A 21,290-nucleotide genomic window follows, 5' to 3' on the forward strand; every position below is an offset into this window, starting at 1 on the left:
AACATTATTAAAGGTTTAAATAACAGAACGAGGGTAATCATAAGTAGACTATAATAAGACCAGTTGCTGTGAGGCATGGAGCATGCAGTATTGTGTAGTAGTAAATAGTATTGCACAGATCCTGTTGCATATATACATAATTGGCAAAATAATGTAGCGAATTCGGGGGACAACGCAACTACAGAAACTGCCGCGGCCGGGAAGCGAACCTGTATCGCCCGCACCGCAGGAGACATCGCTAACCGCTTGACTAAAGGTTCAGACCCGCCAGCCAGCAGCCAGCGTGTCTACTTATCCATGCACGTTACAATACTGTTGCTCAAACCTTCCATCTTTCTCATAATCTTTCCCTGCCTGTAGGTGAAATACAATGTGATAGTATAGTGTGTAAAATGTTACATATAAGCATTGACATTTTATACTTGGGGGGGGGGATCCATGAACAGGTAATTTAAGCTAGGGTGGGGCTGATTTGAACAGCAATTTATTCAACTTTAACTTTACTTATCTAAACTGAGGGACTATACATTTTGTCTTGTCATTGATTTTCTCATTCTGAAAATGTGCAATAAGACACGAAACAAGAATATGAACAAATTATTGCAAAATCAATGCATTTTTATTGTTGTTTTTTGTAATCGATTTTTAAAGACGTCTGAAACATTTGTGGCGGCATCATTGCTGATATAGCTTCTAAAAGAAGGCTTTGAATAACCAAAGTGCTAGAACTGTTACATTTCAATGGCTTCACTCTGTTAGTAGGAATTGTACATTGAAAAAAAAATCAGCTCAGGTGAAAACACATATCAAACAAAATAGACAAAGTTGATCATTCAACCATATCAAAGGATCCTCTGCCCCCTGACTGACATATTGGGATATGGGGATGTGAGACAACATCCTACCTGACTTCACCCACCTGAAAGATAAATGAAGTCCTTTACATGGTTGTCATGTTTGCCACAGCATAAACATCAGCACACTATGTCTGAGCCATCACACCAGTAGAACACCACACTTGAACTACATGGGCATCTAATCAAAACCAATACAAAGAGAATTTCTAATGCAAGAATAGTTTTGCCAATGAGCTATCGGAAACAATTCTACTCAACACTGCATATACAGATTCTCAAGCCTAAAAAAGATCACACAGTTTCAGAGTTAAACACAATTTATTTAATGCTTAAATAATTGCTTTGACCATCCAGTGTTTTGTCATACAATATGCTATTTAGAGCTACAATCAAATAATGTCTTTATGTATTCTTACTGTGAGTAGGTTTTAAAGTAAGGAAATGCCTCACCAAAAAACAAAAACAAAAAACAAAACAAAAAAAAATGAAATGCCCAGGTTTTTCCATTAATACCACAGCAGCCTTTAGAAAATCAAATGGACACACTGCTAAAATGTTTACAGTCTAACAGTGTACAGAGACTCCTAAACCTCATAGCCAACACACACAATACAGTTATAAGTCTACAGTGAGCCAGCCTACTAGCATATACATTCTGAATATTTCTTTCTTGTAGCAGAAGCTGCCACCCAGGTTTACATAGAAGGACAAGACATTGAACCTTGCAGAACCTGTCGTACTTAGCTTTCTGTCGTACTGTTCCCTCATTCCCATCGGGATAAATGCTTTAATGGCATCCTCTTTGAGTTTAAAATACAAAATCAGTGGCAAATGTTAGGGCTATATGAGTATACACATAAAGGGGTGTAATTTTCCTTTTAATACAGTGTTTGCAAACTTGTAAAAATTGTACTTAAAATAATGTGAACGGCATGCATGAAAATATGAGTACTCTGAAAGGCTGCTTTTTGCAGGATTAGATCTATCCCCACTTTGGGAATTACTGAAATTTGCAGATTTTCTGGAAATTTCCTCTGTTAAAATCAAACCAGCTTTTTCATATACAAACATTATACCTCCTTTAATAATTAATTGTACAAGAACATGTGAAGTTACACTCGTATTTTCCTTAAAAGTGGAACCATTTCAACAAATTTTCGAAAGCACTTGAAAAGTTTGCTTCTTTTTTTGTAGCACATTTTCAACCAGTAACTAATTATTTTTTAAGAATTTTACATATTGTAGTTTTACATACAGAAAAAAAGCTTTCTTGTTAGTTTCAGTTTTAAAAAGGAAGGAATAAACAACCCAAAACAATTTACATCCGGACAATAATGGGTCCAAGAAAAAACTAAGGCGAGTGTTGAAGTTGGATCAGAAGTGTCCCATTTGACGTTTTTGTGTTATTTTGTTTATTTCATTCTTTTCTTTCCCCCATCACATGAATGAAGCTTTTGTGCCATCTTTGGTCACAGGGAAGTGTGTTTGCAGTTGCACCTGTGTGGTTTAGTGTAACAGTTTTTTTTTCTGTTGTTGTCCCAACAAATGATGCTCCTCAAAAGCTCTGACGACACCAGTGGACCAATGGCACGTATGTAGAGTCACGCGAAGCAGGAAGGAGAATCAGCCTCCACACATCTGCAGTCAGGAGTTAAGAGCCTCCTAGGTCCTTTGATTGATAGGGAATGAGTTTTTCATGCTCATGCTAAAGTCAGACAGGTCAAGTCCTCTGGCTTGAAAACCATGCGTTTGAAGTGGAAAGTTGCCAACGTCACCATTGGCTGAGGTTCATACACATGAGCTTTCCAGCCGTCTGTAACCTTTGTTCCCAGGAAACATTTAACACTGTTCCTGAACATCTGGAATATACAAAATGAAACGACAGATTTATTACCTTTAATGCAACAGTTGACAGGAATTTACATTTTGACAGAAACTCTTAGAAAGTGGCAGATTTTTTTTTTCAGATTCCCCCCTCCTTTTCTCCCCAATTGTACTGAGCCTATTTTACCAGCCGTCCCGGTTGCTGCTCCACCCCCTCTACCAATCCGGGGAGGGCTGCAGACTACTACATGCCTCCTCCGATACATGTGGAGTCGCCAGCCGCTTCTTTTCACCTGACAGTGAGGAATTTCGCCAGGGGGATGTAGCGTGTGGGAGGATCACGCTATTTCCCCCAGTTCCTCCTCCTCCCCGAACAGGCACCCCGACCGACCAGAGGAGGCACAAGTGCAGCGACCAGGACACATACCCACATCCGGCTTCCCACCCACAGACATGGCCAATTGTGTCTGCAGGGATGCCCGACCAAGCAGTAGGTAACACGGGGATTCAAACCAGCGATCCCCGCGTTGGTAGGTAATGGAATAGACCACTGCGCCAGCTGGATGCCCCAATTCTTCTATCTTTAAGCAAGAATTTACACTTAGATAATTCAAATATAATTTTCTGCTTTTCATAACATTTTTTAGATGTCAAAAATACAGATATTTCATTCTGGGATAACATGATGACAAAACCATAAAGATGGGCTGTGAGTTTTATCAGGACACTGGTTTCAATAAAAAGAAAAAAACAACTGGTTGCTCATAACAGATTTTAACAGATTGTCACATTTTCTGCATAAGCGACATACAAACAAACAGCAGTAGGGATTAACACTCTAACCAATGGGATCACAACCTTTTTGGGATGTTAAAATGCCTATCTGCATTGGGGATTTGGTGGACAAAGACAGACACAGTTGGTGTCAGAGGGATGATATAATGCTGAGGTGTGTTCTGTTTGTGACTGTGTCACTCATGCACACACACACACATGCATACACAGACGCACGTACACACACAAGCCTCCATATCTACCTACAGGTCTTTACAAAAAAAAAGTTTAGGTCAAATAAGCTCATTACACATAGTGACACATACACACACATGCATAGCTTACAAAGGTATAGCTATGCAGCTGAAAGGAAATGGAAGGAAAGAATGGAGTACAGTAGCATGCAGTACAATGAATGGTGCGGAGTAGAACTACGATTGAAAAGAGATTAACAGGGGAGAACATGAAAATATTGGGCTAAAACAGAACAAAGTATGCAATGAAGACCGGATCAGAGCATTGCAGAGCCTAATAACATGAACAAAGTAAAGTAGAATATAGAGGACTAGGATAAAGTAGAAAAAAATAAACTGAAAGAAGATAATGCACTAATATATTACCTTCAGCACAATCACCATATGGGCATTTATTTGCCTGTATAATTACAAAGGTGGAAGAACTATACCTGACATTTTTTTTCAGATTTCCCCCCCTTTTTCTCTCCAGTTATATTCGGCCAATTACCCTACTCTTCCAAACCATTCCGGTCACTGCTCCACCCCCTCTGCCAAACCGGGGAGGGCTGCAGACTACCACGTCTCCTCCGATACATGTGGCGTCGCCAGCTGCTTCCTTTCACCTGACGGACAGGAGTTTCGCCAGGAGGACGTAGCACGTGGGAGGATCACACTATTCCCCTCAGTCCCCCCCACCCCCGAACAGGTACCCTGACCAACCAGAGGAGGCGCTAGTGCAGCGACCAGGACACATACCCACATCTGCTTTCCCACCTGCAGACATGGCCAATTGTGTCTGTTAGGGACGCCTGACCAAGCCTGAGGTAACATGGGGCTTTGAACTGGCGATCCCTGTGTTGGTAGGCAACTGGATAGACCGCCATGCTACCCGGACGTCCCAAACATAACATATTTTAATAAAGGATAGTGAGCTACCTGGCAGAGCACATCCATCCCTACGAGTGGAGCTTCTTTTCTCCTGACCGCCTGTCCTCCTTTCTCCTGCCATTTTTAGTTCCCTCCCCTTGCTGAAAAACACAAGATACATAAACATATGGTTAATGCAACTTACATCTTCTAAGAGGGTGGAGGCAAATTCTAACCCAACACAGCAAGCAAAAACGATGGCAAATGAAGGACGACACAACAGTCCTCATACCGTAGGAAGGAGCAACCTGAAACCAGAAATTTGAATGCACCAGAACACAGCAAACATTAGCATTAGCTCTACTGCTAGCAAGACATCTATGCATCTAAACCACACACCAAATAAATGCCTGGAAGTAGAGGGGTAATGTTAGAACAATTGAAAAGATGAACGAGACAAATAGCTTGTTTTTGACATCAGTCTATTAGTCATTTCAAGTTCAATAAGACCCAGCATTGAAGCAGCTTGGACCATCAAAACCACACAGCCAAAGAGAAGGGGGATAAAGTCAGCATCTTTATTGTTAGGTACACAATGGTGACACAAACCACACCAAGACAAAAAAACAAAAACAAACACCAAAAAAAAAAAACATGTCATTGTGAGGTTGCTCTCTAAAGGGCTTAATTTAGCCACCAAATTTCTTTTTGGAGGGAAAGTATTTAGAACAGTTCCATTCTAATGCCATTGTCATCCAAAACCTCAATTATTAATGAGAAGGTGGAAATCAAGGGAATTTTTTTCCTCCTCTACTCAAGATGAGTAACGCAAGATGGAACTTAACCGCCTCTTGCTCCAAATGATGAAGATAACCCTAAATTTTATACTACCTTCACTGAAAAGCAATTCTGACCTCATAACTACATTTTCTTTTCTTTATGAAATAAGGTCAGGGGTATTTCAGGCCTCCCATCTATCCTAGACCTTTGAACACCCTCACAGGGCAACCCTGATGCCTTTTAGCTGTCGTAATGCCAACCTCCGACTCCTCCTCCTGCAGGATGGGACTGGGCCAAGGATCTCCTCTGTCCCACATCCCTATGCCCCCTGTCTGGTACTCTGGCGTTGGGGAAGTTACACGCCTGATAACTTTCCTGATTACCTGCCATGAAGTGCAGAAGAACATGGATAAAGGAGAAAAAAACCATCTGATGGAATGGTAGGATTCAAATCATACTTTTACAAGAAACACATTACTCTCCATAATGGGTTTATGAAAGGTAAAATAACCCAGCTGAATGGAGAAAAGAAGGAGAGAGAAGGCATACATTACTTTTCTAGTGATGAGGTTACCATCTCCATCGATAAAGTGTTCCTCTGTCACAGACTCGCCTGGTACATTTTTCGCCTGTTCTCCCTGTAAGTGTTTGTGATTAGGGAATGACTATAGACAAATAATATTTGATTAAAACTTCAACAGAGAAAACCATGTATCCTACACCACCACCACCATCACCACACTGCAAATCAACTACGAGAGAAGACAATATCCAAACCAGTGAGAGACCGAATGTTAGGTTAATCTTCAACCAGTCCATCAAAAGGGTGAGCATTTCTGTCTTGCACATTAATGCACGAACATGGAAATATATGTATACATACATTTGCACACATACACATGAATGGACTTGTTTATTCATGCACGCACGCACGCACGCACGCACACACGCACACACACACACACACACACACAAACAAATATAAGGCTCAACTTAGCCAAGCAAAACCACTACAAAGCACTCGAGAGTTACACACTTGGCCATAGCCTGAACCCATTCAGACTTAACCTGCTTAAACCAGCCTAAACCAAATCAAACTAAACCACACCACACCACACCAAACAAAACCAAGACCCAGCCCAGCCTTGATTTTGGGCTAAGCAGGGTACCTTTAGAATGACCCGTCGCCGGAAGATCCTGGTGGTTACAGTCTGTTCCTCATCTGAGCCAGAATCAATACTAACTCGCTGCTAGAATAGGTATTACAAAGTCACTACACAAACACAAGCGTATCAGAAGAGAGTTTGTCATAGGCAAGAGAATGTGATTTTCGTTATTGGTTGTTCAGGGGGCTCCTGAGGGGTGGGTTTGATATGGCTCCCCAGTGTTGGCGGTCAGGAAAGTTACATCTAAAATGAAATGTCAAAAGAGTTATAGTTGCATTAAAGTAACTGAGGTGCTGCACTGAATTCTCCATGCCAGTGCCTGTGATAGAAGAACAATAATGGAATTTATTTCCATCGGATTCTACTGTAGAGGCCGCAGCTATAAAGGAGACAATCAACATAGTCATCCCTACAATTTAAGATAATTTCACCTCAATGTACTTAATTAACACTGCAAGTATTATGGTGTTATTCTAATCACAAGTGAGGTTACCTGGACTTTCTTCTCTGACACCAGTGCTCCTTCTTCTGTCCTGCCACTGGATGAGTTTTTTGAGTCATCTGGAGGGGAGTGCTGTGAGTGGTCTCCATTCTGCCGGGATCTCCCTGATTCACCCCTGGAGGAGGATGTGATGGAGTCGCTAGAGTTCTCTTGGCTGAGACAGGGTAAAAGACAGGGTTTGAGGATTTAGATTGCATGTAAACAGAAGTAACACAAAGTAAAATACTGATAAAGATACTCTGAAATGATGCCCTGCAATATGGTATTAAAGATGCACTGACAGAGTAATGGGTTCCAAAAGTAGGATGTAATTCACATCCACTGTCATGGCAATTATTTAATTCCACTCTGACATTAAATGAGGAGCAAGACAAAAATCTCTTACAGTATTGTCACACTTTAATACGTTCATGAAAAGATGCACAAAGCATAGATACTTAAGTGCGTGCCCTGATCTCAGAGTGCATCCCTTTACACCTTGCAACCCAAACATGCTTATTGTCACGGTCACAGTGGTACGTACCCAGAGTTTCTCCCTAATTCTGACTGACCATTCAATTGACATTATTCATTATTTCCTTTACCAATGGCTTGTCACCTCTAAGTGAATGTTATTACCTTCAGACGTCTTCCAGTGGCCTTTAATACTGTATCTTCATTTAAATAAAAAGCCGTATCACACAATTCATTTTCCCACAATCTCACAAACAGTCTCTTCTCACCCCGGGAGTCGGTTACGAGCTGTCCTCAGGGGAGGTAGACTTCCTAGGTCTTAGGTGATTTTTTAACCTCTTCACCACTGGCTGGCCAGATTTAATCGATGAAGAATGTGGGCCAAAGAGGAATATGAGATAGGCATCCCAGACGAGCCCCCAAATTGTCGTGGCAATTATTTTATTCCACTCTGACATTAAATGAGTAGTGAGACAAAAATCTCTTGCAGTATTGTCACACTTTTAATATGTTCATGAACAGACACACAAAGCATAGATACTTAAGTGCATGCCCTGATCTCAGAACACACTTCCTTTATACCTTGCAACCCAAACATGCGTATTGTCATGGCCACAATGGTATGTACCTAGAGTTGCTCCCTAATCCTGTTTGGAGAAAGTAACTCATCTTTATTGCTGGACTGTCATCCTAATGGATAACAGAACTTGCTCAAAGACTTCATAGGTCAGCTCTCCCCTCTTCCTTATCTTCCAGCTAGTAATTCTCCAGTGCTGTTCCTTCAGACCTTGTTACACTTCAGTGAGCTTCCCATACATTCTTCTATCAGCTAACAGTTAAAAATAGGCCTCTATTAGTTCACATGGAAAAGACACTTTATAGCACTACCTTTGATTTGCTACACATGAGCTTTAAGCATCTACCCAAGCAATGTAAACTAAAGTTAAACATGGTATAGGTCATACATGGTCAAATATTAAAAGTAAGCAAACATATGATTATATGGCTGACAAATTGCCTTCACATCCACTAAGAGTGACTTATGTTCAACACATCCTGTTTGCTGTCTGTATTGTATGAATATTGATGTTTTTCTGATGAAATGAAGTTTCATAAAAACAAGAGGTAGTAAGGGAGTTCACCTGATTTCCTGTCTGTCCAGCAGGTCTGAACTGACACTGCGCCCTGGTGTGGGTGGCTCCACATTGACGCTGGATGACTGACTGTGCCAACCTGGAAGTGAACACACTTCATTGACCTGACTGAGAATCTCCTGAACCCTGGCCTGGGTCATCTCCTCAACCCCCTCCTCCTCTGAGCCTCCGTCCTTGTTCACCTCCTCCAACTGAGACCTCAAAGCCTCTTCTGTAATTTCTTCACCTCTGTCTCCATCCTCCTCTTCCTCATCGGAACTAGACTTGCTGGGCTGGAGCTCCCTGAGCGCCACAACCCAGGCCTGAGGGGAGAGACTGGACGTAGCCTGTTCCACATCTGACTCAACTTCCTTCATTGCCCCCTCTGCGCCTTCCACAATGGCTTCATTCCTACATGGCCCTTTATCAACTATGAACTGTGGCTCTCTAACCCCATCCTCCAGTATCTTACTTTGGCAGTCGCTTTTCTCATTCCTCCCATCTGTACATCTGATTTTACCATCTGTCCCCTCAGTCCTAACCTCGAACATTTTATAATCAGTCTCCTCTTCTATCACAGCACTATGTTCTTCAACCTTATAATCTCTTTCTGTTAGGATATGCTGTTCTTCGCTCTCATTTTGTACCTCTCCCATCCCCTTTGAACCACACCTTGACCCCATTTTGCCATGTTCCATGTTATGCTCCTCATGCATCAGATCTTTCCCCTCCTCTGCAGACTCAGTCTTCTTTTCCACTACAATGCTACCCTCCTCTGCCAATTTATGAACATCTTTTGCCGTCTTCTCACATTTTCCTTCCACGGCATCATCTACCCCTTCCACATTTTTAATTGACTCCTGCTTCTCCTCTTCCCCAACTACACCATTTCCCTCTACTAACTCTGCTGCACCTGTCTTTATAACTTCCAATATCTCTTTAGCTACCTCCTGTTCCCCTCTTTTCACCACCTCTGACATCCCAGTGGGAGGACCTGCCTGCCTTCCTCCTGTGTCCACTGGCGCTTTCTCAGGTGATGAAGGAGATATCGATGATACAGATGATATTGAAGGGGAAGATGTGAAGTAAGCCAAGTCTTTGTCTAACTCACACCTCTCGGGTGAAGTGAAGGACTTGGGCCTGAGGTTTACCTCGGCTTCTTGATAAGACCTGTCCTCCTCTTCGCTCAGTAGTAGCTGGTCATTCAGAGCGATGTATGGTTTTCTGACAGTTGGGGAAACAGGATCAGGGAGGACAAAGGCTGGGACAGACAGGGCAAGCTCACAGGGTCTTGGGGGACTCGTTGGGGGGCTGTCTGGCTCTCTGCTACAAGGCTCTATCTCTGGGCTCCAGGGCAGAGGCTGATGGTGGGGGCCAGCTAATGCAAGAGGGTCTGGGTAATGGTGGTGGTGATGGTGGAGGGCGGGGTTGGGATTGGGGGTAACGGGGAGTTCAGGTTCCAGGAAGTGAGGGTCAGAGTGCAGTGCTGCAGGGGACTGCAGCTCCGCTAGGATGCTCTGATAATCTGTTGGTGACAGGATGACAAACGTAGACATGTGCACGGCGAGTTATGCGGCACAAAGAATACAACATACACACGCACACACACATGTACACAGAGAAATTTTATGAACATGCATTCTACAACATGGACAATGACACTGGTGTGTAGCATGTATCCAAGCAACCACTATTTCAAGATGGTGACACAGTGCAGTGATACTGATGCCAAGATGATGAATCATCACCATAAGGGCAATATGGCAACAGATACACTGCACTGCATAATTACTTATGAAGACACATGGGTGCGTTCAGTCTCATAGAGAAAATCTTAATTAATAACAAGAGCATATTCAATTCAAAAGACAGCATGTTCTTATGTCATAAAAGTGAACAGTCATAATTAGGAAGTTCATTTTTAAATGTTTTTTATGTTGTTAAAAGTGACGAATCAGCTATAGAATTTGGGGAAAGGTAAGAAATTTGAAGCAGGATCACAATAATGACACAACGTCATATTGATCATGTAAAGCAATGGGGTGAGAGTTTGTTATTAATATTTAAGTGGGTGTTCAGTTACATGCTTACATGACAGATAGACATGAGAAGAAATGGGGGGCAGGGGTGGGGGGAGTGGAGGCGCTAAATAAATATTTCCATGGTGGAGGGGTCAATGCGCATGTGAGGACGGGGATGTGCAGGGGGAACTGGGGGCACACAGGAGCATTGGCAGGCGGGACAGGGGGACAGGGAGCGGAGAGGAGGGGAGGCAGGATTGGGGCTTGGACACCGGGATCCAGAGGGTGATACCAGAGAGAGACTGGCCAAGGAGAGAGGGGAGATTGCTTGGGCCCCCAAAGACTCTTGACTTGGAGACTTTGTGGTAGTGGGTGACAGGCCAGGGTGCGTTGGTGAGGAGGGTGTGAATTGCTCAGACAAGGTAACAGTAGGAGATGAGGGTAAAAGGGTTGGCAAAGAGGTTGTTGTAGTTTCAGAGAAGGTTAAAGTGGTTCGAGAAGAAAGACTAGGAACAGACTGGGATGACTCCGGCTGGGTGGTGTCTGTGGTGGGCATGGGGGATGATGGGACGAATGGGGCGGAAGATGGCCCAAAGGTGAGAGAAGTCGGGGAAGTCATAGTTGCGGATAGAACAGGTGATGTAGAACGAGAGGGAGGAATGGGCGTGCTGGGTAAAGGTGAGGTGATAAAGGGGATAGGTGAGAGAGGGTGGGGTGAGAAAGGGAAAGAGGTAGACTGACGGGGGTCAGAAGTGGGGGACTGTGGTGAGAGGACGTGGCACAAGGGAGGTGGGGAGGCGAGGTCAGAGCAGAGGGGCTCAAACTGCACTGGGGGTGCCAAGTCCATTAGCGAGATAGAGGACTCATAACTCAAAGAGCGGCGGGGTGACATGGGCCGAATTTGGGGTGCTGGAGTGGAAGTGAATGGAGAAGAAGAGGGTGTCAAGGTCACATGGAGAGGTGCAGGTGTCTGTCGGATTGTGGTAGCCAGAGGGATAATTATGCAAACTACAGGCAAGAAAGACGATGAGAGGAATTGACACAAGGAAATACACAACAAACAAAAAGACAAAAGAAGAGACAAGAAAATAGGGTAAAAGAAATAACAGACAAATAAAAGAATGAACAATGAAAAAAAGTATGGCAAATAAAAGATGTTAAACGGGGTGGAAAGGGGTAACAGAGGGATGGAGCAACATGAATAGGCAGAGGGTAAGTCTGGTAAAGGGAGGGCACACATAAAAACACCAACAGCGCATGACTCTTAAGATATTAAGAGCTGTTATGAGCTGTTATCAGCAGGTGTGGATACTGCTGGGGGGAGGGGTACGTTGGGAGGCACGAGGAGGAAGAGGAGGGGGAAGAGCAGGAGGAAGTCTGGTAGCACAGAGGAAGAGGCTCTCATCTATCCAAGGAGGGCTCAGAGGAACTGGAGGAGAACTAAGAGATCTAAACTAAGTCAAGAGCTAGAGATGAACACAGTAAAGAAAACTCTATGGGGTAATCATCATAAAGATGATACAGTCATGCATGAGGAAAACAATCAGAGGTTAAATAAACAGTAGTGTCATCTAAAGTAATTTAAGAACAAGTAATAGGGTGAGTTATAGCATGCACTAGGTTAGAATGTGATTCTCACAGTAGGCATCAATCACTGGTGACAATTACATTAATTTTGTATTGTGATTTCTAGTGGTGTATTTACCCCCAAACAAACAAGCAAGACATCATCTTAACTTTTAAAACATTATTCATCTGCGTTGTGGTCTGTACAAAGTAGGCCAGTATCCAATCAATAAAGAGTGAAAGGGCATCAACATGACTCACTTAAACTGAATGCTATTTAGAGAACGGTATAGACAAAATAAACCACAAGCAGGATTTATGTAGTCTTTTGACCAGCGACAGTTCATTTCAAATCACATTCTATCAATATGCGAGGGAATGGGTTCTGGGATTTCTAGGGCCCGTTTAGTTAGACAAGGATCGTTCTCAGTCTAGTATTTAATAAACTTCTACAGCAATCATCACTGAAAATAACACAAGCGTACTTAAACAATTATTTAAGATCCATGCCTTTGAAATGGCCCATAGGATGCTGTACACCAAAATCAAAATGAGGTAGCAGGGAGAGGTAAGAGGTCAGCTAGATAGCGCTAAACTTTACCATCAGCCTGATCCCGGAAAACAGCGTTATCATCGGCAAAACTTCTTGTGCCTGAAATGTTACCATAGTCAAATATCGGGCCCTCCAGTAAAGTCACAATATCCATCCGATTGATTTTGGCCAACACTGCAGTTAAGGCATCCGCTGTGGACGAGAAGAACAAGAATCAGTTGAAGGTACTGACCAAACATGATATTATATTGGTTTAATTGGCAGAATTGATCATGTTTTATTTTTTACGGTTGAGGACAATATAAGAAATATATAAACATCAGAGATTTAACTGCTCCTGTTTTTTTGGCAACCTTGGCAACAAGACTGTTTCACTGCATTGAACATCTTGTCCTGAGTGGTGCTTTAGGACCTCTGATGCATAAAAAGGAAGGATAGATGTCCTCCTCCTGCATATTCGGCCAAAGGCAAGCAGCAATGCTCTAAATCTTAATAAAGATGCATTAAAAACCTGACTACTTTGCACTGTCATGAGTTACATATAAGCATCCTCGCCATTATTCAGTCTAAAATGATGAGGTGAGAGAGAGGGTAAAGCAGACAAGATTGATAGTAGATGGGGGAGGCGGTATTTTGACCAAAATAGACTTAAAACAGAACACAGTGAAAGACTTAATTCAAAGGAGCAACCAATGGAGGCTTTAACCTGTTATAGTGACGCATTTCTTAATTCCAAAGTGAAGGCCTTTGCGCACCAAGTTCGAAAATTTCTTACAAAAATTTGGCATATCAAAAATAAATACAACTTCATGTTTTGTCCATTACGTTTACACAACAATTCTGAAAAAGTCATCCATCATTAATGTTTTTGGAACAGCTTCGATTTTTGGCATTTTTTCGCATCTGTCAATAAGCTCTCAGAGCGCTTGGACAAAGATGTTGAAGGACCAAGGTGACAGATTAAAAAAAAAAGTATACGAAAGTTTTGGACTTTGTGTGCTAAGGCCTTGAGAGCAGAGAAGCAGAGAGAATGATATTAAGAAGAAAAGAAACAAACAAATGGAGAAAGAAACTAAGAAAGAGACAGAACAAGAGAGAAAAAATGAGAAAGGTAGCATGTTTGAAAAAAGAGATGGCCTTACTAGTGGCGTTTTTCCCATCCCGGCTGACCCATTTCTTAAGCAGCATGAAGCTCTGCGCTGTCAGGGAGTTGGGGTTCTCTATTCTGATGTGGTTGATCTCATCCACTGTGAAGTCCATTTCCCGAGCCAGCTCTGTAATGCATACAAATAGCACCACATCGGAAACCAGCATCAAAGCTCTGATGTGCATAATTTACTCTGACAGTTCATATGGCAGTTTGACTGATTTTTTTTTTTAAAGGATTGCTATAGCAGTGTCATTAGAGGAAAACTTGGATATTTTTCAACCTAACCCCCATTTTCCTATGGTCATGATTCAAACCAAGCAATGAATAGCAGAATCCAACAGCACTCAGCAAATACCATCCACAAAAAGAGCTGTTTTTGGCAAAAACAGGCTCAGAATGTTTTGATAGACTTTTTTCCCCATATTCTTATTTGCACTGCTCTCAAATATTCTCATGCTCTCCTATTGTCTACCTGCAACGGTTAACTTCTTGCAGGATAACAGAGCGAGGCCTCTGCTCTGGGTTAGACATGGATTGATATCTATCCAATTACATGACCGATATTGTGGCTGAGGGACTTTGGACTACTTTCATAATATTCTGAGCTCATTAAGTGCCCAAAAAAGAGCTATTTTTGTTAATGTTATTTGATGAGCACTATTGCCCCAAAGAGTTACACTGCAGCTCTGTGCGCAGTGGTCAGCTGATACTAATTTAGCTATCAATAGCTCCAATTGACTCCTAATGATAGGAAAACAGAAAATAGGGTGTGGGTTAAAAACTACCCATATTTTCCTTTAACCCCTGTATCTCTATGCCATTTTTTACAGACTCGTATTAACCTTAAATAAACTCAATTAAGACATAACTGCTTTGTCATTAGCTGGTATTTTCTTGTCTTATTATACATTCAAGACTAGATTAACAAGACTAGGTCAAAACCTAGTACTATATGGCTCGACCGTGTGGGGTCAATGTTCCAAATTGTAGCCAAAAGGTGACAGTGATGGTCAGTGGTAGCGTCTATAATGTGAATTCCTGGATATTAAATGTTCATCTGCAAATTTCTGTAGTGGTCCCAGTAATATTTGTTGTTAAAGTGTACTGAAGTAGCATATCATATGGCATGGTTAAGCTATGTTTGAGTAAAAAAAAAAGAAAGAAAAAAAAAGTTATAAATGCAGTTCCAAGAAAAATACTTTCCACTTATACTTTGGGATGTTTGATTTGAAAGTGAACTGAATTTGATTGTAAGTATACCTATTTTAATTATCTGTTAAATCCCTCCCCTCTTTTATCTGTTTCTATCTGCCAAATGTTTTGTTTTGTTTTTCTAAGACTCTGTATTGACAGGCAAATTCATAAAGAATGGATAGCGTCTGCTGATAGCACCATGAGTTGCGCATCACTTGCAACTGTTATCTGCCCCATCTCAAGTTACGATTCACAAAATATATTACAGCCCAAAAACGGCAATAAAGTTTTGCAGCTGTGTGCAATTTTCCCTCGTTTTATGTCTGATTATCCATGTGGCAAAGTATAAATGGTGGCTTTGCTCCAACAACACAGTAGGCAGGTTTAATGTCATCCTTGATGTCATCAAGTATAACAAGAATTGTTAGACCTGGTAACCTGTATCTGCCAATGATTTCGGTCTCAATTAAATCAAAAAGTGATATTCCCCTGCAAAATATCCGCTCACGAGCACGCCTGGCATGATAACAATAAATAAATGTTATTTATATCACACCTTTCTAAACAACGTTACACGGTGTCTTACACAATGAGAGTTTGTTATTAATATTTAAGTGGGTGTTCAGTTACATGCTTACATGACAGATACACATGAGAAGAAATGGAAGGGCAGGGGGGGTGGAGACGCCACATAAATATTTCCATGGTGGAGGGGTCAATGCACATGTAAGGATGGGGATGTGCAGGGAGGACTGGGGACACAAAGGAGCATTGGCAGGTGGTTCAGGGGGACGGAGCGGAGAGGAGGGGAGGCAGGACTGGGGCTTGGACCAGAGGGTGATACCAGAGAGAGACTGGCCAAGGAGAGAGGGGAGATTGCTCAGGCCCCCAAAGACTCTTGACTTGGAGACTTGGTGGTAGCGGGTGAGAGGCCGGGGTGTGGTGAGGAGGGTGTGAATTGCTCAGACAAGGTAACTGTAGGAGATGAGGGTAAAAGGATTGGCAAAGAGGTTGTTGTAGTTTCAGAGAAGATTAAAAAGGGTCGAGAAGAAAGACTAGGAACAGACTGGGATGAATCTGGCTGGGTGGTGTCTGTGGCGGGCATGGGGGATGATGGGATGAATGGGGTGGAAGATGGCCCAAAGGTGAGAGAAGGCGGGGAAGTCGTGGTTGCGGATAGAATAGGTGATGAGAGGGAGGAATGGGTGCGCTGGGTACGGGTGAGGTGATGAAAGGGACAGGTGAGAGAGGGTGGGGCGAGAAAGGGAAAGAGGTAGACTAATGGGGGTCATAGTAGGGGGACTGTGGTGAGAGGACGTGGCACAAGGGAGGTGGGGAGGCGAGGTCAGAGCAGAGGGACTCAAACTGCACTGGGGGTGCCAAGTCCATTAGCGAGATAGGGGACTCATAACTCAAAGGTTGGTGGGGTGACATGGGCCGAAATTAGGGTGCTGGAGCAGCGGTGAATGGAGAAGAAGAGGGTGTCAAGGTCACATGGAGAGGTGCAGGTGTCTGTCGGATTGTGGTAGCCAGAGGGATAATTATGCAAACTACAAGCAAGAAAGACGATGAGAGGAATTGACACAAGGAAATACACAACAAACAAAAAGACAAAAGAAGAGACAAGAAAATAGGGTAAAAGAAATAACAGACAAATAAAAGAATGAACAATGAAAAAAAGTCTGGCAAATAAAAGATGTTAAACGGGATGGGAAGGGGTAAGAGGGATGAAGCAACATGAATAGGAGGAGGGTAAGTCTGGTAAAGGGAGGGCACACATAAAAACACCAACAGCGCATGACTTTTAAGATATTAAGAGCTGTTATGAGCTCTTAATATTAATATCATGGATACTGTTGGGGGGAGGGGTACGCTGGGAGGCACGAGGAGGAAGAGGAGGAGGACGAGCAAGAGGCAGTCTGGTAGCACACAGGAAGAGGCTCTCATCTATCCAAGGAGGGCTCAGAGGAACTGAAGGACAACTAAGAGATCTAAACTAAGTCAAGAGCTAGAGATGAACACAGTAAAGAAAACTCTATGGGGTAATCATCATAAAGATGATACGGCCATGCATGAGGAAAACAATCAGAGGCTAAGTAAACTGTAGTGTCATCTAAAGTAATTTAAGAACAAGTAATGGGGTGAGTTATAGCATGCACTAGGTTAGAATGTGATTCTCACAGTAGGCATCAATCACTGGTGACAATTACATTAATTTTGTATTGTGATTTCTAGTGGTGTATTTACCCCCAAACAAACAAGCAAGACATCATCTTAACTTTTAAAACATTATTCATCAGCATTGTGGTCTATACAAAGTGGGCCAGTATCCACTCAATAAAGAGTGAAAGGGCATCAACATGACTCACTCAAACTGAATGCTATTTAGAGAATGGCAAAGCCAAAATAAACCACAGGCAGGATTTATGTACTCTTTTGACCAGAGAACAGGATAAAATAATGCACATAGCCAAGATAAGACAATGGGAGTAGCCGAAAGTAGCAGTCAAGAAAAGACAACAAAATACAATGAAATATAGGACATAATGCCAGATCTGGCATTATGTCAAACGAGATGCCTCCGCGGGCGGGATGACTTTTCTTAACGGCCAGCCCCCACCTGGAGCTCACAGAGGGAGAGAAACGTTTAAAATAGGCTGGATATGGGGAGGTCAGACTGGCCAGAGACCATCCCAGCCGACCCTCCCTACGGGTCTTTATGCTCTGAAATGAAAGGTGGAACCTGGCTAACCTGTGACTATAGAATAACAAAGTTATGTTAGTGGGCTAGCTATCATTAAATTAGGTATCTCTGGCCACAGACTAAGCTGGATATGTTCATCAGGTACATTAATAATGTTAATTTGTTAGTCAGTAATATGTTGATATGATGATAATGGTAATAATCACTGTGTGGGTAAAAGTAACAGTAATAATACGTTAGCTATATTAGCTATCAATAATAGCTAGTAGCAAGCTTAGCTTGGAGCAGACAGGTATTTTTGTTGATTTTGGATGGATTAAGCTGGCCGTGGGGTCTGCTATACTGTGAAATCCATTGCCGACATTGAGCTTCTTGCGTTCTGGGTTTCGGGAAGGGAAAGAAAATTACACCCCCTCAAAACTTTTCAGATATCTAAATCCGATTTGCAGATCCCATAGGCACACCGTTTCAGCATTTTGCTGTCTGTTTGAAAGCTTGACAGACCACCCTCACATAGAAACCATTGCTAAGGTAGGATTGGACAAGCACCGTTCTGGGGCGGTACTTTGCGAAAGGTCTATTGGGGAGAAAAAGGGAAAAAATTACCCAATAAATCATTTACAGAGAGATCCTTCTGGTTAAGGGTATTACTAGCCACAGCCGATAAAAACTTTTTTCTAAAACTACTAAAACTACTAGCTGACTTGGAATTAAAAGACCGACAGCAGATACAGGTAGATGGCTTGTGAGCAGGGAGTGGGAGCAGGGTGTGAAAAATCACAGCTTTATGACCAGAGACATTAAAATCTAGCAGTCAATATTGCTATTCCCCTCGGGGATGAATAAAGTATTTCTGATTTCTGATTATTAAGAGAAATATTGTAAGACAACACCAGATCAAGAGTATGCCCCTTATCATGAGTTGGCTCCTTAACAGATTGTTCAAGATTAAAAGACTCAAAGAGGTTAATAAAATCCGTGACAAAGCAAGACATGGAAGGGCAGCAAACATGTATATTAGAATCACCAAGGATAAAAACTCTGTTGTATTTGCCTATAATAAAGGAAAGAAGTTCAGAAAGTTCTTGAATAAAACTAGTGTTAGTCTTAGGTCTATAGATGAAAATACAGAGTATCGGATGGTGGCCATTTAAAAGAAAACCCAGAGATTCAAAAGAAGAAAAAGTATTAAGAGAGACAGGGGAGCATTTGTAATTATTATTAAAAATGACAGCGACCCCACCTCCATGGTCAGACTGCCTGGGTTGATTAAAACAGGAGTAATTGGGGGGGAAATGCCAGCAGGATAGAGTATCCAGGGCTTAAACAGGACTCAGTAATGAATAAAAAAACATCAATATTATTGGTCGGGATAAAATCTTGGCATAAAAACAACTTGTTAGCAAGGGACCTCACGTTCAGCAAACAAAACATAGCGGCCATAGTTTCAATTGCTGTTGAGTAGAAGCTATACCTGATTTTGGTGTTGGGGTGGGTGGAATGGAAACGAAATTTGCCCTTATTGTAGATTTAGTAGTACCTCTGGGTCTGTAGGTGGTATGGTTTAAATTAATCCTAATGGGAATAGGAATATTGTTGATGGCGGAGTGCTCAGCAGGACCCAAGGAGATGCTCATTAATATGGGTGGGTGAGGCTACTGGTACAGGGTCATGCCGGGGTAGGTATCAATCGGAATGAAAAGCAATATGCTGAATGAGGTTTTGAGCAAGTTGTTTAATGCCTTTGCCTGGCTACAATCACTGCTGCCATGATCACTGGAAAGTCTGGGTGCCAGTTACCACCAACTCTCTGAAGACGCTAATAATTTTCCCTCTAACTGCATGTGGCTATTACTGCTGGTGTTTGTGAATTGGACTTTTTTTGCAATGAGGCTTATTTGCATAGAAAGGGGCCAATTTTGTGCCAAATATATGCATATCACCTAATTTAAATATGGACAAATGGCACCGGAGCACCAAGACGCTATTTGCTCGGCAGCACGGTTAGGGGTGCATTTCACCCTTTGCAGGTACTCTGAAAGTTTTTTTTGTTTTGTGCAGGTTTAATAGCCGCAAAAGCCGCACAATCCGTTTGTGAATTCGCCAGTGAGTGTTTTGTTAAGAGTGATTGTTACTTGGGGTGCTTTAACTGTGCACTCTCCCTCATGTCTAATGGCGCTTAGCCGACCAAACGTGTAACTTCAGTGACACTGTCAGTCACCTATCCAGCGGCCCAATCGTGTCAAAGATGATCAGTCAGCCAGTCAGTCAGTCAGTCAGTCAGTCAGCGACATTTGCTTTTGTAGGGCCGGCCCGCTGGTCTGATCCAGCCAAAAAAGTTAAAACTGCTCCACAACCTAAAAAGCAATGCAGATCTGTGCAATATATTTATTCATCCTTTAGATGGCACTGGTTGCTAAGTAGAACAACTAAAATGTTGGTTGAAGCACTTGGTTCCCTCAGAGACTGGTGAAAAAATTGTAAATGAAAAAGAGCCCAGATTAGTTAGAAGGACTTACCAGTCCAGCTGAGTCCCAGGTGGTCAGCAACTATGGCCATGCGCAGATCTGTTCGTTCACAGGGACTCTGGGGACCTGCAGGTAGTAGACAACAAGAGTTTATCAGTACACTTCACATTCCTTTCCCCCTACATACTGGCATGTAAGAGAAAAATAAATAAATAAATATATATATATATATATATATATATATATATATATATATACTTTCCTTTTCTTGACATCTATTTATTCCTTTTTTATTAAAAGAAAAACATAACATCTTGCTTTGAAAATCAAGTGATGGTATTTAAAATCAACTGTTATAATACAATGTATCCACAATAGACAATGTATAGAATTATAATTTGGTTTAAGCACTTATCTTTCAACCAGTTGGTACCTCAACATGGTAAATTTACTTCTCTGTGATGGCAAGAAAAGGACTGATAGCACTAGACAGGTTATGACAGAGTCAAGTATATTAATAAGAATAAGTGGTGCTCTGTGAATGTTTGTGAATATGTATCCTCTAAGCAGGCAGTAACTGTCATTAAAACCACACTGAACAAAGCATAACAGGACTCGAGTTCTACAAGGGTAAGGTGGAACGTTCTATGTTAGTCTGCTACGTTAGCATGCACAGTCTTTTGTGTATTCTTGTCTAACACATTGGTTTGACACAACTAAGATCATGAAATAAAACGACAAATTACTAGAATAGCTCTGGTTTTCAGTAGCTACCCCGCACAGACAGACAGACAAGACGGGGGATTTGTCAGACAGGAGACTGGCTATGCCAGTGGACCAGTCACTACTACTGACATGCTCATAATACTGGGGGACTGAAAAGAGTTGAAAGAGGGTAACAGAGGAAAAAAATAATTTGTCAACAAAGACATACATTACACAGTACAGCAATGAATAAAAAAATTAAATGACAGCTACTGTTTGGAAGAGAAAAATATATAAAACACGCCACAGGCATTCCAGTCAATCAGTCCATTTGACG

At 42.1% G+C, this 21,290-nt stretch overlaps 1 protein-coding gene across 1 annotated transcript in view; it reads right to left on the reverse strand.

Annotated features, from left to right (window-relative positions):
* Positions 1 to 609: 609 nt before the first annotated feature.
* LOC130122662 (ankyrin-3-like) overlaps positions 610 to 21,290 on the reverse strand; it is a 97,376-nt gene continuing 76,695 nt past the window's right edge. The window contains exons 36-45 of the mRNA XM_056291623.1: positions 20,300 to 20,374; positions 13,875 to 14,006; positions 12,781 to 12,924; positions 8,602 to 10,117; positions 6,998 to 7,160; positions 6,508 to 6,585; positions 5,893 to 5,976; positions 5,599 to 5,721; positions 4,628 to 4,719; positions 610 to 2,716 (exon numbers count right to left, since the gene is read on the reverse strand). Coding sequence (XP_056147598.1) covers positions 4,648 to 4,719; positions 5,599 to 5,721; positions 5,893 to 5,976; positions 6,508 to 6,585; positions 6,998 to 7,160; positions 8,602 to 10,117; positions 12,781 to 12,924; positions 13,875 to 14,006; positions 20,300 to 20,374 — 2,387 coding nt within the window. The 3' untranslated portion in view covers positions 610 to 2,716; positions 4,628 to 4,647. The remainder of the gene's footprint in view (positions 2,717 to 4,627; positions 4,720 to 5,598; positions 5,722 to 5,892; positions 5,977 to 6,507; positions 6,586 to 6,997; positions 7,161 to 8,601; positions 10,118 to 12,780; positions 12,925 to 13,874; positions 14,007 to 20,299; positions 20,375 to 21,290) is intronic.

This window comes from Lampris incognitus, chromosome 13 (assembly GCF_029633865.1).
Source record: "Lampris incognitus isolate fLamInc1 chromosome 13, fLamInc1.hap2, whole genome shotgun sequence".
Lineage (NCBI taxonomy): Eukaryota > Metazoa > Chordata > Actinopteri > Lampriformes > Lampridae > Lampris > Lampris incognitus.